The sequence below is a fragment of the Sander lucioperca genome, chromosome 3 (genome assembly GCF_008315115.2).
Source record: "Sander lucioperca isolate FBNREF2018 chromosome 3, SLUC_FBN_1.2, whole genome shotgun sequence".
NCBI lineage: Eukaryota > Metazoa > Chordata > Actinopteri > Perciformes > Percidae > Sander > Sander lucioperca.
In genome coordinates, this window is record NC_050175.1 from 6,929,444 (window position 1) to 6,948,518 (window position 19,075).

General features: G+C 40.8%; 1 protein-coding gene across 1 annotated transcript in view; it reads right to left on the reverse strand.

The window, feature by feature from the left end:
* The window catches only part of otog (otogelin), an 81,529-nt gene that overhangs the window by 29,551 nt on the left and 32,903 nt on the right, over nt 1–19,075 (reverse strand). Inside the window, exons 19-27 of the mRNA XM_035999898.1 lie at nt 16,557–16,664; nt 15,785–15,923; nt 15,062–15,196; nt 14,689–14,835; nt 10,102–10,221; nt 9,566–9,682; nt 8,738–8,894; nt 8,454–8,480; nt 7,323–7,499 (exon numbers count right to left, since the gene is read on the reverse strand). Coding sequence (XP_035855791.1) covers nt 7,323–7,499; nt 8,454–8,480; nt 8,738–8,894; nt 9,566–9,682; nt 10,102–10,221; nt 14,689–14,835; nt 15,062–15,196; nt 15,785–15,923; nt 16,557–16,664 — 1,127 coding nt within the window. The remainder of the gene's footprint in view (nt 1–7,322; nt 7,500–8,453; nt 8,481–8,737; nt 8,895–9,565; nt 9,683–10,101; nt 10,222–14,688; nt 14,836–15,061; nt 15,197–15,784; nt 15,924–16,556; nt 16,665–19,075) is intronic.

The following is a 19,075-nucleotide window of genomic DNA, read 5'->3' on the forward strand; positions in this document are numbered from 1 at the left end:
CAGTGTATTGTTTTAGGACACTCTAACATGGACAGGGGGAGCTTTTGTTGTACAGCAACTCCTGAAAAAAAAACCCTCTTCAGCTGCTAAACGCTCCACTGTGTCAGCCTGCTAGGAGCTGCTTTGGAACACTCTGCCTCCTCCAATACGTTCTGCTGTCTCTGTGCACTCTTTTCAAAACCAGTTGAATACCTACTTTTTTAAACAGGCTTTTGGTTGACCTTTCTGCACTTTGTTTATTTAAACTTAGCACAAAAAGTAAGGAAATTTGACCTCAACCCCATTGAACATTGTGGGATCAGCTTGGGCGTGCTGTTCGTGCCAGAGTGACCAACATAACCACGTTGGCTGACTTGCGACAAATGCTGGTTGAAGAATGGGATGCCATCCCACAGCAGTGTGTGACCAGGCTGGTGACCAGCATGAGGAGGAGGTACCAGGCTGTTGTGGCTGTGTATGGTTCTTCCCCACGCTACTCACGCTCCTGTTTGTGAAATGAATAAATTGTTAAATTGCCAATATGTCTTGTTTCTTCAAACTTCAATCATCCAATCCACCAAACACCAAACGAGTCAATGGCAGAATAAGCTGTTTGGCGTTGGCAAATTCTTCATGGGCGCAACCCACATACTCAGCACTGCTGCTCATCCCACAAATGCATGTTCCTTACAAATGGGGCACCATTTGAAAGGGAACTAAACAGGCTTTCCAATGGTATAAGATTTATTGCCAAAAAGCATTGTTACCACAGAGAAATAATCTATCAAACACAAATTTCCTTACTTTTTGTGCTAAGTTTATTTTATGTATTACTTTGTGATTTAAATTGTGCACTGTGTTTTAATATGTATTGTTCGTTTTATATAAAGCACTTGATTTTGTATCTGTGAATAGCTCTATATAAATACATCTCACTTACTTAGTCTCTAACTGTTAGACTCTAACAGTAAACTCAGTCAAATTGTGAGCCATAAAAACCCAAACAATGAGTTGCAAGAAGCCAAAAAGCTATTATATTGTTAAATGCCACTATTACAATAAAAATATTGATTAGTGCAGCTTTATGATAGCTTTTCCACCTCATTTATTTCAACGATTCCCTCCAAAAAGCCTCCCCGTTTCTTGTCACCAACCATTTACAAGGGCAGCTGGATTAATGATTAGATAATGACCTGCATAAATGTAATAAAATCAATTTGATTAAACTCTTTAGTAAAAAAAAAAAACATACTGGAATAATGACCTACAAGGCCTGAAAAACATTTCACTGGGGAAACTCTTCTTCTCTGATTGAAAAGGGCTTAGAATTCAGGGACTGAATTCATTTTGTCAAAAAAATAAAAGCAAAACTTGGCTTGCTGACCGGCCTGTAGCTCAGGTTGCCATATTATCATTTGGCAATCTGATTTCAGAGCCCTTCTGCCACTAGAAGTCAAAGGAAGTCCATCTTCTCCCTCAGTGTTTTCACTGACATGCTCAAATCATCTAAAACACTGTCAAGCGCAGAGGAAACAGTGGAAGAGGAGAATGCTGACTGGATGGATTTCAGCCTCTCTGAAACTCTCAGATTCTGAGCTGAAGGAGGACAGACAGCGGTTGGATGTTTGATATCTACACCAGCATACTATAAAGCTGTTTTTAATACTTATTGTTAGTTTGGATGTGTATTGCAAAAAAGGGTAATAAGACATCAAGCTGTAGCTTCAGCCAACACATTTTTCATTTTTCAGACAGCAGAAATCTCTAAGGTGTGTTTTTGTGTTGTCTTGTTTTCAACTGTGGTATTTGAGTATCCATCTATCTCCATCCATCTTCATCCGTTGATCCGGCAGCAGCTCCAGCAGGGGACCCTAAACTTCCCTTTCCCGAGCCACATTAGCCAACTCTGACTGGGGGATCCCGAGGCGTTCCCAGGCCAGGGTGAAGATATAATCTCTCCACCTAGTCCTGGGTCTTCCCCGAGGCCTCCTCCCATCTGGACTTGCCTGGAGCACCTCCCTAGGGAGTCGCCCAGGGGGCATCCTTACCAGACGCCCAAACCACCTCAGGTGGCTCCTTTCGACGCAAAGGAGCAGCGGCTCTACTCCGAGCTCCTCACAGATAACTGAGCAGTAAGCATGATCTGTTCGCGTACAGTAAAAGCAATAAGTCTGTGTTACCTTATTTGACAGAAATATATGCATTTACATGGTATTTCTGACAGTTTGATAAACAAATGCCTATAATGCTTGAGTAAATGAAACCCAAATTAACAAAACTGCTTTAAAAAATAAAATAAATATTTAAATATTAGCGTTAAAATCATCGGGAGAGTCAGACTCTGGACGGTAAAACTGGACGGTAAAACTGAGATAAGCTGTAAGTTTATGTTCTGCTTGTCCAACAGTTGTTTGGTAAACTGCTATTAAACAAATACGGAGAGGATCTGAATTGCAATTTTTTTCTCTCAATTCTTATAATTTCGGCACTGGTGATTTTCCTTTGGTGCCGGCTAAAACCTCTTTGGGGAATGCCAAAAATTCCTCTATGCAGGAAAAAAACTGTTCTCACCCTATCTCTAAGGGAGACGCCAGCCATTATACTGAGAAAAACCCACTTCGGTCGCTTGTACCCGGGATCTCGTTCTTTTGGTCATGACCCAGCCTTCATGATCATAGATGAAGGTTGGAACGAAAATTGACCGATCGATTGAGAGCTTTGCCTTCCGGCTCAGCTCTCTTTTTTGTCACAGTCGTTGCCTTTTTTACAGTGTCAATTTAAAATAATTTCTATATTAACAAAGAATCAAATGTTTTGTGAAAAGGTTGTTAAGGAAAAACTCATTTCTCAGCAGCACAACTCATTTCACATACGTGAAGAAGGTTCGGGAGCCCTTGATGAATTACACAGAAGCATTTAATGAACACTCAATTGAGGAGACAATTAGGCAGGCAGTACAGTTTCAACACGATGTGTTATTGTGCAGTGGCGTCCCAACTCTCTGAGCCCCAACTATCAAGTGTGTGATATCTCAAGATATCCATGGCACCAAAGAAAAGATGGTCACCTTGAGCATAGTTCTGGGATGCATGAGAAACTATGTCACCTTGTTACACTGCTTCCACTGACCTCCAAAAGGAGATGGTCCTGAAACAAAACATTTTATCATGCAGCTGTCTACATAGGCTCCCTGATTAAGACAGGGAGGCAAGGACAGAACAGGTTTGGATATCAGGGACTGGATGAATACTCTGGTCCCCTGTCTTGTGACCTATGATCTGATCTGATGTCTAAGCTTTCCTTTTAGTCTCATCATACACTACATACGTTTCTGGAAATTCCACCACAGTGTCACTCGTAGTGACAAACCAAGAGAGAATTATAAACAGACTTTAAAACTGGACAACACGGTTCACATCCTGTCCCATGGGCTGAATCTCAGGTCTCTTATTTGATTGCTCCTTGCTCCTCGGTTGAACCGGAAGTTGTTCTGGCCCTCCGACTTGAAGGCCGTCTCAATGCTCTTATTCCTGCCTGAGGAGCAAGGAGCGAGGACCGAGGAGCTATGAGCGAGGAAACACAAGAGCAGCCTTCCCAGAAGCCGTGCAGCTAAAAGCCGTTGCTAACTCCGCCCACACAGCTGACAAATTCACGTGACGCTTCAGAGGAAAGGACGTCTTATCCCTCTAAAAACACATTTCCTCGTTACCTCTCTCCTCCGAGGATTTCCTCCGTCTCTCCGATGCTTCCTCGGTGGGACGGACTAAGCATGGAAGGGAAGGGAAGGGAAGCAAGTGGAGGAGCCGGGGATGCAATTTAAGGGAAGAGAGGTTCAGCCCTGGCTTATTCTAACAATGAAGACAATCTTTCTTTAAGCTTAGCCAAGGAGTTTTAGTTTGTTAACTAGACTAGAGGTGGCAGATCAGAAAACATTCATATGAGTTGTATGTGTGAACATTGTCATTAAAGGGTAAGTACCGTTTTTTTTCAAGCCTATTTTCCTATGTTTTTGTGTCTAAGTGATGGGAACAACAATCTTTGACATTGGTCCAGTATTAAGCAAGATCGCTGCAGTCAGCAGCGGCGAAACAAGCTACAATGTAAGTTAATAGGGCAATTGTCCAGCTTGTATTTACCTTCACAAAAGTGCTCACACAGGCTCAGATTAATATTCTAAGTGTCTGACAACATAATGGAAATGATTTCTAAGGAGGTCGGCCTGTCTGTTAAAGAGTAAGATCCTTTTTTTAAACATAAAAACATCCACCATAAAAAAAAAAACACCAGACTCCATGTAAATAAACAGTAATTTTAGCATCGTAAAATACACTTCATTAAAAGTCGACAGAAACAAAATAAAACTATGAAAAGCCATTTGGGGTCATCTTTCCACTTTTCCAACCATCACAACTAGTTTTGGTTGAAATAAACTAGGGCTGTCAATCGATTAAAAAAATTAATCTAATTAATTACATACTCTGTGATTAATTAATCTAAATTAATCGCATACATCATTTTTGCCCGGTGCCTTAACCAATACTTTTTAAGAAAGTAAAAAAAAAGAAAAAAAAAGAAGGGCACTAAACAACAATCGGCAACATTAAAGAACTTGTTTATTGCTAGGCCATATGGTCAAAATTAAATGATTTAATAATAATGTAATAACTATAACAACTTATTTCACTAGTAAATTGCTGTTGAATGAGAAAAACAACCACCAGATAGGAAAAGTGCATTTAACAACAACTTTGAATGCAACACAACACTGTAGGTTACCAGTTTCATTGAACGCACCATCTGTGTTTTTCCGACAACGGCAGCTGCAGATTGTTACATACCGGTGTTGAATCCTCTACAGTAAAATACAGACAAACTTTACACCGTTTAGCGTTAGCTGTCAGCATTTTAACCGTGTTTAATCCAGCTACTAGCTAGCGGTAGGCAAACGTTAGCTGCTGTTGCGTATAATGTTAACTAGTGTCACGTGCAGCGATGTTTCTGTTTCCTGTAATGTCTGTTTCAGAGCATCAGAGAGAAGCGCAGACATATCAGTGGCACCGAAATGAGGCGCCGAAATCGGCGTTGCTATTCGGTCCAGTAGATACAGGTCATGAAGGCACCTGTGCCGTATTAGCACCGGATTTCGATACCCAACCCTATTCAGGAAGAAGATTTTTATAAGTAAATGTTCCAATTAATGATCCAGGCACCACATTCTCGTCTCCCTCCTTCATTTTACAGACGAATGGTGGCTAGAACGGCTCTGGGGCAAAGTTCAATATGGAATGAATTAATCTGCGTTATTTTTATTAAAGCGTTATTTTTTCTCAGATAAATTAATCAACCCTAAAATAAACACATAGTTTACCGATTTACATGTGAAAATATGTTGGCTCTACACATGCTAAAAGTAAATATTTTTTAAGCTTTTTTGAATGGAGTCTGGTGGGTTTAACGCTAGCGACTTCAGAGCTGTTTCTGGTTAAACAGAAAGGTCTCAAAGAGGTTTTAAAGGTCTATCTCTGAAGGAATCCTTTCCATAATGTTGTCAGACACTTAGAATATTAATCAGAGTCTGTCAGCGACAAAGCAAGCACTTTTGTGAAGGTAAATACAAGCTAGACAATTGCCCTATTAACTTATATTGTAGCTTGTTTCGCCGCTGCCGCGATCTTGCTTAATACTGGACCAATGTCAAAGATTGTTGTTCCCATCACTTAGACACAAAAACATAGGAAAATAGGGTCCAGGTTGAAAAAAACGGTAGTTACCCTTTAAGATAAAAGGTTGGGTCTTGTGGTTAAATAGCGTCTTCCTGCTAATTTCTCACAGCCCAGCAGAAAAACAGTCTAGTTGTCTTGTGTGTCTTTCATTCAGCAGCACTCTGTATTCTGCTAACAGGAAAACATATCGCTGTGGTATCTACACACCGATCGACTTTCCCAAACCCCACTACAGAAGTTCCCTTTCATGCACTGATACTGCATCTACTGTATCCTCCATTAGTAACGCAGACACTTCTTTTTTGTTCTATGGTGACACAAAATGAGTGTAAAATAAAACTATAAAGCCTCTCAAATAGCCACAGGGTTCTCACAGTCACTCAGACACAAAATTCGAGGGTATTTCCCCGATTTTCAAGGTCTTGTTCGAGGAAATTCCTGCACACTGCTCTTGTAATTAGGTAGGAATGTTCAACTATCAGTTACATCTAGTATTTCTGTCCATGTCAACTTCTACAAAAGCAAGATGCATTTCTGATGCATATGGTTATGAAATATTTGTCATCTGCTGAATTTTCCTCAAAAACTAAAATGTTAGGGGGTAAAACAAGCCAAGGATCAGTGTTGCCTCAGTGTTTTTACTCCTGAGTCTTATCAAGTTAGGAAATGCTGATGAAATCCTCTTTTTAGATGCTTGCTATGGCAACACACAATCAATCTCCATGACCACAACACCAGGAGGTGTTCAGATACATAAGTAAATCCAGGGTCTGTTGTGTATTTAAAAAAACAATATTTTTTAAGAAAATTAATTATGAAACTTTTAAGGTTTTTTTTCTTCATTCTCACATAGATATCTATGCCTTCTGAAAAAAACAAATCCAAAACTGAAGGAGAAGACAGCAGAGAAAGACGCAGAGTGTGGCACAGAAGATGATATAAATAGGAATATATCAAGGGTTAAAGGTCTTTGGGAAAAACTTGTCCATGCTTTTACCTTCAGTAGACTGGACTACTGTAACAATGTCTTTACAGGTCTCCCTAAAGAATCGATCAGACAGCTGCAGCTGATTCAGAACGCTGCTGCTCGAGTCCTCACTAAGACCAAGAAAGAGGATCACATCACTCCAGTTCTAAAGTCTTTACTCTGGTTTCCTGTCCCTCCAAGAATTGATTTCAAAAATACTCCTGGTTTATAAAGCACTGAATGGTTCAGGGCCAAAATACATTTCTGATCTTCTGCTGCACTATGAACCAGGTCGTCTGGATCAGGTCTGCTTTCTGTCCCCAAAGGCAGAACTAAACATGGAGTTGCAGCGTTCAGTTTTTATGCTCCACATATTCAGAACAAACTCCCAGAAAACTGCAGGTCAGCTGCAAGTCTCCATTCTTTTAAATCAAGCCTAAATACTTTTCTGTTTGACACTGCCTTTACTCAAATCAAAGTAATTGTTGATTTCTTACACTGCATTGTATTGTATACCTGTCTTATTCTATTTTAGCTTGTTTTGTTTTTCTATTCTCCTTCTTAATTGCTTTTAATTGTTCTTTTAACATTTTATGTAAAGCACTTACATAATTGCCTTGAATTGCCTTGCAGTCTGAATAGAAGTCACTCACCGTGTGGTCGGGCTCTGCTGAGGCCCGGCGTCATCATGAACTGCGAGAGGACTCCAGGGGGGGCGGCGAAGCTGAGGTTGCCCCACTGCAGGAACACAGAGCCACTGGAGCTGCTGGCTGCCAGCAGCGTCGCCCGATCCCTGAAGGTGATCAGCCTGAAGGGACCTTTACCCAGAACTGCCGACAGGAGGCCATGTCAGTGCAGCAGGGATTATCGTTATAGAGCATTCAGGCAGTTTTATCTCATATATTCAACAGATCCTGTATACTGCACTGTACTGTACTTAGCAGCGACACATTTTGCAAACTATACTACTCGCTTTTGAATTTTCCAGATGTCTTTTTCCGTCAGTTCCAGGCAGCCACTGGTGTCACCATATAAAAATCAAGAGTTACACCATTGTGATTGGGTAATGTCGTGCATTACCCACGTCGTGATGTTTAAAATCAACCAGTGTCTGCCTGGAGCGGAAGCAAAAATACATCCAGTTAAGTAGCTCAAACTTGCATAAAACAGTAGTATGTTTCTTCTCACTTATGGTGAAACGGTGCACATGTGCAAGTGACCAAATGCCCACTTCCTCCAGTAGCCACGACTGGAGGTGGACACAATCCTATTTAACCTTTGACAAAAACACTATCGTAGATTGTATGGTTTTAAAGGTGTGTTGTGTTATATGCATTTTATTTACCTTTGCTGTACTTTGGGAGAAGCCAAAGACAAATTTTTACAATAAAGTCAATCGATCTCATCTAATCTATTCTAACAGCACCAGAGGCACTAAAAGAGCTTCTGTAACATTACACACTAACACATACGGTGAATGACAACAGCCTATTGATTGATCAAGTCTGACTGACTAAAAAACTCACAATTTGGAGCCATAAAAGTCTGAAAGGCTGTCATGAAACTCAAAATAAATCATTGTACAATTTCCTCTGACACCCCATCTCTGTATCACGCTCAACTCAGCCCAAGAACAACTTCTTATATTTCTGTGTGGAATGTGCTTCAGTCAGTAAGTAAAGGTGTGTGTGTGTGTGTGTGTGTGTGTGTGTGTGCGTGCATGCGTGCGTGCGTGCGTGCGTGCGTGCGTGCGTGTGTGTGTGTGTGATGTATATAGCTCATACCTTTGTTGTAGAATTCACAATCGTACGCTGCAAGATAGAGGCACAGAGAAGCACAGAGACAGTTAAAATCAACACTATTAATAATAGTAATAGAAGTTACAAAGTGCTTCATAATCAAGAGAAAAAGGTACCACTTTTTAATAAGGCATAAAGTACTTTTTATAAAGTATGTTTAAACTGTGACTAATGAATGTATTAATGGTTCATTATTACAAGAAGGAGAAGATCTGTATGAACTCTTGAAACAGATTTTCAGGTGTTTGGCTCGCTGCGTTCAGACTCACGGCACAGAGACGGGGAGCGCCAGTCCACAGGAACGCCCTGGTGGCAGCAGCGCTGGGCGTATGCCGCCACGCTGGTGCAGAAACACTCGCAGTCGCCTCCACGACTGCAGGCACACGTGTCTGCCAGGCAGTTCATGTAGAACCAGGTAACGTCCACCTGATCACGGAGAACAACAAACACCGAAATGTACCAAGATTAAAACTGACGATTTACCTTAAAAAATTCTTACCAAACCCTCACGTATGGGTCAGACTTATAACTAGGGGTGTAAATCATAAGTTTACATCACAATACAATATTATATAGATTCTTAGGACAACGATACAATATTTACTGATATCACAAAGTCTGCCACAATACGATTTCGATTCAATTCAATTCAGGGGCCTGCGACCGATACGAGACGCTAACATAAGCCCATTTAACACAATCAGTTACATTTATATATATTTACAAAAAGCAACTAAAATATGATTTGATAAGTTCATTACTGATCTCTTCCAGACATTTAAATTAAAAACAAACTACTCTTTTTAATAAAAAGAATAAATATAAAGTGGGAATTTCAAAATAAAGGTGCATCTTAAAGATGACAATACGTATTGATATTTCCACTTTGTTTGGGGACTGAAACAATATGTCAATCCAGATCGATATATCGTTACACCCCCACTCACGACGTACTGAGCTCGAGAAAAATTGTTTCTCGAGTTATACCCCACCTAACTTTTATTTAATGATCCATTTATTTAATTGTACACCTAACAAGCCTCCTAAGTGTTGCACACTCCAAAGAGATGGAGGGCTGTTGTTGCACTGTTACTCACCACCGGGTGGCAGGCCTGGAAAACCTCACTGAGCAGGATGCCACACTGCCGCTTTGCAAAAGGCTCTCTGAGTGGACTGAGGCTGCAGGGGTGTCTGATATCTGGACTGTTCACACACTGAACACACACATACAAACACACACACCCACCCACACACACACACACACACACACACACACACACACACACACACACACACACAGTGATGCTCAATTACAACTTTTTCTTAGAGGTTAAGTAGTCAAGTCTGAAAGTCTTGTTTACTGTAATTTGTCGGTTGAGGAAGTTTAGATGATGAATATAATCAGTTGTGAATAAATATTAAGGTGATGAGAATCTTTGTATCTGATTTAAGAAAAACAACGGTGATTATAACACATATATTGTTAATCACATTAATCATATCACATCATTCTTGTGTGAAGTGTTGGAACCGGATACATAATAAGAATTTCTTTTTTTCTGACATTAAAGCTACAATACTCAGTTGTAACATTTAACAAGTTTGATGATAATGCAGGCGACGTTTCTCTCACCTCTGCTGCAGTCCAGCTGTTTCCAAACTCCTGTGGAGTCGGGGAGTCGATGTTGTCAGGTGTCCGCATCTCGTTCACAGTCTTCATGTCAAAGTTCCCGCACAGCCCACTTAGCTTCCCCTGAACACATCACCAACATCCCTCTTTCATCCGATCTTTTTTATACATTAATATTCAAGTTATATCATCATGTCCTGAATCCAATATCCCCTTAAAAGGTTCCATAGGGTCAGAGTTTACCAAACAAAGTGAATCTCCCTGTCTGTTATTCTTATTGTGCTTTAAAGGTGCTCTAAGCAATGTCACGTGTTTTTTAGGCTACAACATTTTTTGTCACATACAGCAAACATCTCCTCACTATCCGCTAGCTGCCTGTCCCCTGAACACACTGTAAAAAAAATGCTGTCTCTGTAGACAGCCCAGGCTCCACAAATGGCAACAAAAACAAACTGCGCCAACCTGCACCACCAAACATAACAAACAGTCTTCCAGCGTTCCAGCCAATAACCAACAAGAAGGATTTGTTTATTTTTATTTTTCTGGGGGCTTTTTCCCTTTATTGTATAGTGACAGTGGATAGACAGGAAAGGGGGAGAGAGATGAGGAATGACACGCAGCAAAGGGCAGCAGGTCAGACCCGAACCCACGCGCGCTGCAGGACTCAGCCAACATGGGGCGAACGCTCCCATTGGGTGAGCCAGAGGCCACCCCCGACAAGAAGGATTAGGGGTTGAGGGGTTAGTGCGCGGAAGGGAGAGGGAGGGGACGGGATGAGGAGGAGGGAGGGGCGAGCTAGCCTCCGTTTTGTTTGAAAATACTTTGAACGTCAACAAGAAGTGACATCACCCAACATCGCTTAGAGAACCTTTAAGATTGGGAATAACAGTCAATGCAGCCTCTGACCACCAGTGGCAGCACTGAGCACACTGCTGCTGAGCAGTCCTCCAGTTGGTGAGCGAGGAAAAAATCATGCACCACGTTTGATTTAATGCTTTATGAATGTCTGTGTGACTAAAATGTTTTTCAAGGCATCGTAAACGCCAATATTTGGCAGAACAATCTCAACTCAAAGTCTGCTCACTTGCTTGTTCTGCAGCCATCTTTGACAGCTAGCTACGGCAACACCACTTGGACAAACTGCAAAAACTCAATACTTTCACCCAGGAAACGCGTGTTTGTTCCTCTGGAGTGATTTAATCCAAACCACAATCTTTTTTTCTAGACTTAACTTGTCGGTGCCTAAACTTAACTGTCGTGGCTGAATGACGCTCTTTTTCTGGCTCAACTCAACTACCATGGCCCCTGATAGGAGCGTCATCTGGCAGTGCCTGTGCCCGGCTCACAGTCACCTATTGGTGGCTGAACACAACTACCAGCTGCCGCTGATACGACGGAGCTCTGTACCCGGCGTCGCAGAGCTCTGTAGCGGCTAAACACAACTACCAACTGGCCACAAAAAATAAAAGGAAAATTATATATATAGTACTGTGCAAAAGTTTTAGGCAGGTATGAAAAAATGCTGTAAACTAAGAATGCTTTCAAAAATGGAAGTGTTAGTGAATGAACAGAAGAGAAATCTAAATCAAATCAATATTTGGTGTGACCACCCTTTGCCTTAAAGACAGCATCAATTCTTTTAGGTACACTTGCACAAAGTTTTTGAAGGAACTCGGCAGGTAGGTTATTCCAAACACCTTGGAGAACTAACCACAGATCTTCTATGGATGTAGGCTTCCTCAAATCCTTCTCTCTCTTCATGTAATCCCAGACAGATTCGATGATACTGAGATCAGGGCTCTGTGGGGGTCTTGCCATCACTTCCAGGACGTCTTGTTCTTCTTTACACTGAAGATAGTTCTTAATGACCTTGGCTGTATGTTTGGGGGCGTTGTCCTGCTGCAGAATAAATTTGGGGCCAATCATACGCCTCCCTGATGGTACTACATGATGGATAAGTATCTGCCTGTATTTCTCAGCATTGAGGACACCATTAATCCTGACCAAATCTCCAACTCCATTTGCAGAAATGCAGCCCCACACTTGCAAGGAACCTCCACCATGCTTCACTGTTGCCTGCAGACACTCATTATTGTAAAGCTCTACAGCCCTTCGGCGAACAACCTGCCTTCTGCTACAGCCAAATATTGTGTTTTCGTGCATAGTTGAGTCGCTTGGCCTTGTTTCTATGTTGGAGGTATGGCTTTTTGGCTGCAACTCTTCCATGAAGACCACTTCTGGCCAGACTTCTCCGGACAGTAGATGGGTGTACCTGGGTCCCACTGGTTTCTGCCAGTTCTGAGCTGATGGCACTGCTGGACATCTTCCGATTTCGAAGGGAAATAAGCTTGATGTGTTTTTCATCTCCTGCACTAAGTTTCCTTGGCCGACCACCGCGTCTACGATCCTGAACGTTGCCCGTTTCTTTGTGCTTTTTCAAAAGAGCTTGAACAGCACGGCCCTATTTCAGAAAGCAGGTTTAGTGAAAACTCTGCGTTTGTTAACCCTGAGATGAGGGAAACTCTGGGTTTTCTGTTTCAGAAAGAGAGGGAACTTAACCTCAGAGTCAGTTACTATGGAAACTGATCCTGTGAACCTAACCTGGTCGGGAGCAGCTTTTCTTCAATAAACCTCGAGTTTCTCTCAGTCTCCTCCCTCTGACACAGCGCTCTTTCATTTCCTCCTTCATTCATTCAGTCTGTATCAGGCGCATTTTAGCGCAGTTTGTTATCGGCATGAATGAAAAAAATGATGTTGGTTTATTAACGTTGATGAAGAAGCTGCTTTACTTCGCAGTCACAGTTATATGTCGGGAGATGATATTGAAACCCCGACATTTAAATTTTTAGATAACTTCCTATTTGTCCGGTATTGTTTTTCTTCCCAGTCAATCAGTTATGGAGCCTACATAACCTTATCCGTCCTCATATCACTAACGTCACCCATCTATGCTTTTACATCCCAGCACATTCTTTGTGTCGCATTACGTTTTTTTCAAACGGCAGTTTTCTTTACAACATTGGTGATGCGGAGCATTTTAGTAAAGCCACTATACCTGTCAGAAGAGTGTCACTCACTCTGAAACGTGTTTTAAACATTTTTAAAAGGAGTTCCACAGGACTGCAGGTGAATGATGTAAACCCTTTGAAATAAAAGATTATGGATTATAATTCTGTTAATGATGGTGCTGCAGCCTCAGAATGGGATTAGTAGGCCTAGTACTTTTTCGTCCGCAGTGTTGCACCTAAATGAAATAGATTATAGGTTCAATACCATTTCACCAGTAATATTAGGCTATCCTTATGATTAAATATGATATACACTATATTGGAATATACGCATTTACTCTAGCAGCAATTTTCTCCCACGCAAATTCTCTCTCTTTTGCAGCAGCCGCCGTTTTTTTTTTTTTTAACTCACTGTTTGTGCGCATGAGTATTTCCACCGACCCCTTTGTTTGTGGTTGTTACCATGGTGAATCGTAGTATCATGGCTCCATTCATGCTGCCTTTTTATAGTGGTGGTGCACGCGCATGAACCTACTCTGAATTGATTGAACCAACTCATATCAGCTGTTCTGAAACCGAAAGTTTCCATCTCAGGGTAAATCAACTCAGACATCAGGGTTAGACTCAGAGTTTGTTAAACCTCCTTCCTGAAATAGGGCCCACATCCTGAAACACCAGTCTGCTTTGAAATATTTGTCTGGGAGAGACCTTGCTGATGCAGTATAACTACCTATATACTATAATTGGTTGATCATACACCTGACTACAATCCTACAAAATCCCTGACTTTTTGCAAGTACCTATAAGAATTGATGCTGGTTTGAAGGCAAAGGGTAGTAACACCAAATATTGATGTGATTTAGATTTTTCTTTTGTTCGCTCACTTTGCATTTTGTAAATTGATAAAAATAAACAATCATTATTTATATTTTTGAAAGCATTCTTAGTTTACAGCATTTTTTCACACCTACCTAAGACTTTTGCACAGTACTGTATATATGTATATATATATATATATATATATATATATATATATATATATATATATATATATATATATGGACCTTTTCGCGTTTCGTATCGCGTCCATCGGTAACTTTGTGGTTTGACCAAGTAGTGTTGCTGTAGCTAGCTGTCAAAGATGGCGGCCGTTCTGCACATGCGCGACTCACATTGTGTATAGACAAGCTCAACTTTTAGATCAACATGGACAGGAAGTCATAAAAAGTTTGAACATCTTTTGTCTATGAAAACTGAGAACCCTCCATCTGCTGATGACGAGGTTGAAAGCTCCCGGACAAGTGAGTAAGAGGAGCTTGAGGTGAAATTGTTTTGTCACCTTCTGTTTCTAAACTGTTAACTTCAAATAGTATCTATTCTCTTCAGGGAGGACAAGGGGAGACAGGAATCTGATGGTAAACGCAGTCTGAATATGAAGGAACACATTTTTTTAACTGTATATATATATATATATATATATATATATTAAACTTTTAGTCACTCTAGATTGGAGCATCAGCTAAATGCAACCTAAAATCTAAACCCTGCACACTCCACTGAGTCAGAAAAACCAGCGTCCTACCTGCCAGCGAGGTCCGACCTGGATGTGGACGGTGGTCTTGCGGTCCCAGAGGACGGTGACGTCTTCCTCAGGGAAATGAACCACTGTGAAGTACCCGGCTGGCCAGATGAACATCCTCTGCTTCCTGTCAATCACACTGGATGGATTCTGCAACAGACAGAGAGTTTCATTTTACTGATATATTTTCAGATGTTATATTCGACTTGACTCGGCTATGATTAGCCAACAAAAAGAAGTGACAATGAGAATTCCTGCTAATGCCACATAATCCACTTCAAGGTGAAACGACCAAACCTTCACATTTTTCAGCAGCAGAAATTCGCGAAAATTCGCTGCTGGTAACCTTTAACACATATATGAAAATATATCTTACTGGCTTCCCAGAGTCATCATCAAATGCTATGAAGGATCTGCCGATGTTGATCAGCAGAGATTTCCTGCAGATGACTCCACTGTCGAAACAGTCGACGTTCTCGGCGGTTACACCGAGCATCACGTCAGCGTTGCTCTGTGGAGGAGAGAAAACACAAGCACAGGAACTATACCAAAATGCTGCTGACAATAAACTGAATACATATTTATACTTATAAATATAAATAAATATATTATCAGTTACTTCAGAGTTTGTTTTTTAGTTTGTTTATCAAAGCATGGCCATACATTTCCTTTTTTTTACCTCTGGTGAGGTGGTCTTCTATGAGTGGGTCCCTATTTTGTTTATACCATGCACACATATGCACGCCCACGGATGACACGATGCACATGTCTGCCACAATGGCACTATTAATGACAAAAATCCATAGTACTGTAAATAAATACAGAGGAAATGTTTGTTTTTTTTGTTTTGTTTTTTTACTTACTTTTTTTGAGCTGCCAATGTCACAAAAGGACTGTGTTTACCTTGTTTACTGGAAACTGCAGTGATCAACTTTAGTATCACTATTTTACAATTAATATTATAAAACCCCCAGTTTCAGGAAAAAAAAAAAAAGAAAAAAAAACTATATGCCTTAAGTGTACAGATGAATAATTAATGGGTTAAAATATGCAAAAACACATTTTTGGCTCTCTCACTATGAATAAATACGTTCAATACCTTTACAAGATAGACTTTGCATGCACCAACGTAGTCAAACAGCAGTCCATCAAACGTCCTGTAGTGGCGGTCACCGTAAGCCATGCACATGGATGGACACGGATGAAACACACACTGGAACGTCCCGTGCTGGCAAACACTACAAAGACAGCAAAGCTTCAGTGATTCGGCATCAACTTGTTCCCACTTAGTGCGAGGGCCTTTTTTTTTTTTTACGTCTAATGGCCTCCTTTTATCGAGAGCCTCGGGTTTACAGCAGGCAGAAAAGTGGCCAGTGAATTGTCAAAGGCTGAATCACCGCTCATTGCGCTATTAGGCTGTCATCTACATCTTCTTCCCTGGCTATGGCTTGAAGAAGAAATGGAAGGATGGGAGAATGACTGAGATCACTGGGAGAGTGTTTCCTTTCACCAGCTATGAACAGCCTGAAGCAGAGGGAATCAAAGAGTCATACAAGGGCCCGCTCTGTTTTCCCTGTGATAACAGAGAATTATGGATATCAAGTAGCCACTTTCGCTGCTCGGACAATCTCAGGACTTTACGCTTTCAGGCAAAAATCTGACTTTGAAAAATTAGCAGCGTTGTTGGAGATTTGTCTTAATTCTTACAGATATTGTTGGCGAATGATTGGTGGGGATAATGCAAAGTTGAGCGCCATGACAGAATGAATGAAGACCACCACAAGATGTGGAATCACCAGACATCATGTTTTCATGAACAAAGTTGTCTATAATAGCTTGATCTGATTTTATATGCGATGACATAAACTTACCACTGATGGCAGGGGGAGGAGACTCTGTCGCCGGGGTAATACTCCTTTCCTTTCCAAAGACAGGGGCAGGATGCAGGTTCAAAGCACTCGTCTCCATGTTTCAGCAAGCTGGGGGCAAACACAAACTTGTTAAAGGACAAAACATTCTAAAGCTCTTTATTTACTGCTATGGAAAATGGAGCTTGGATGTAGTGGTTTGAGATCAACAGATTCTGGTGATATCACAAATAGTTTACTTGGGTTGAACACTGCAACTATGGCCCCTCAAACACCCGTGAGAAAGTCGCTCACTTCAGTTTGCTTGGTTTGTCCATTGAGAATGATGGCATTCATCAATAAGATTCACCCATACGCCTACAAATATATGACCACTGTACCAAGAGAACTGCAGTAAGAATTTAATCCAAACAGCCACAGGAAACAAACTACAAAACACAAAGCCGTATTTAATCTTTTTGTGTATGGTCCGAACTATAATGAAAGAGACTGAACCCATCACAGGTACATTCTATACCCAGGGTCCCATTCTGACATGCCAAAACAGCAAAATAATGGGAATAAAGCTGCACTGAACATGCTGTAGCAGAGCATTTGGGACTTCCTGGAGTGTCTCGATAAATGTACAAAAGGACCTTAAAGGCTGCTGAAAAGCATTCAGAGGAAACTGTCGTTAAACCAGAAAAACCTTTCAACCAGTGCAAAATGTCTCCACGTGATGTCACGTCATTAAGTCTGCCCATTACAAGGCCATATTCAAATTGTTCGCTTTGTCTAACCAACAGTCCAAACCCCAAAGAGTAAAGCAGCAAACCTCACATTTAAAGCTTTAGTGCGTAGCTTCTTGATATTATTGAACGTCTGTTACGTTCAAGCCATTGCCAAATCAGTTGCTACAACAGCAACTCTCTCTGTATTTCTCACTATGACTATGTTCAGAAGATTGTGTTGTCCAGTGACTTTCCCGCGCAGAAGCTCGAGTGAAGATAATGACCTCTTCTGAAGAGTCCACCATGTTTTTTTTTTCTCTTTGGCTACTAGCAACTGCGTGGAGGAGGCGTGGGGATGTGTGCGCGATCACGGAAGGCTTGCATCATGTGGATGCGCCGACAGTGTTGTTGTCATTACTTAGAATTCCTCATGGGGGCGACAGAAACTACCGACTATAGCTTTAAGAAGCTGGAACTTTAGAATGTTTGCATTTTTTTTTTTCACTCAGAATGATTCATTGATTTTCCAAATAGTTGCTGATGTATTGTTGATCGCCTTATCAATTAATCGTTGCAGCTCTAAGCAGTATAAGATTCCTTATGTGTTCTTTGCTTGGCTATAAAATGCACAAAACAAAGCTGTAATGTTTAACCATTATTCGTTTTTGAAAAAGTTTTGACATAGATTGTGGCAATAAGTTTAAATGATACTATCATTATATTCTTATCCTTTTTTTCCTACCATGAAACCGACCAATCATTCCCTAACCTCAACCTTGAGTAGTTTTAGGTTTTTTAAAGCTAAATAGACTTTACCACAGTGGTGGCAGATCAGAAAACGTTTGTTGAAAGGGTTGTTCGGGACGCACTGACAACCTACATGACTTATGTCATCATTTAGGTGCAAGGCTGACCGTCTTGGTAATTTAACCCTTTTGTTTTGTCTTCCCGACGTCAACCATGCACTTGTTGTGCTGTTTTGCCTGTTTAGAAAGCACAAAGTATAAATTATCACCCATTTCTGTGTTACATGTTCATAGCCACTTCTTTTTGAAATTCATGGTCAATAGACCTTGTTTATATGAAATTATAGCCTACCTATTTTTTTAGTTAGGAAAAGCAGAAATTGTGAATTATTTTGACTAATAGTTAAGGAGCGCATGTTGATTACCACAGACTGGTATATGTCAAAGTTTAGTCAGGATACTGTTTTAAAACCATTTCATTTTTCCTTTTTGAATGGCAGCACATAATCAATCTAACTTGTTGTCAACAAATGCTATAAAATTGAATAAAACACCCAAAATTCAATGAAAGTAGTGATCATTACCTTTACTTGTGAGGAGCTTTGTATGGAACCATCCATGTAATTTTCGGGGGATTTGGATGAAAGAAACCCACATTTCTGATATAAAAACTTTGAAAACGGGTCAAATTTGTCGCGAGAAAAACATGAGTGTTAAACAAACTTCTCATCAATGGACAAAAGACGAGAAGTAGAGAAGTAGACAGCTAAAGATCTGTGATGTGAAGCCAACCACACTAAGAATAAGCTGATTGAAATGTTGACTGAAATCATCAATAGGCCAATAAAGGAGCCTCCTAAGTCAGTGCAGTCTAATTTGGAGTTCTTATTCAAAAACTGTGGGCTAACAAGATGCTATCATGTTATAACACAATCATGATTTCGGAGCTCCTGTGTTCATCTCTAACCCAAATATGAAGACTGTCCTTTGCCAAGAGAACGACAGAGGCAGAGCCAAAGCAGGTTGGCTTCCAGAGCGGAGCGATGCCAGGAAACAAGAGGGAGAG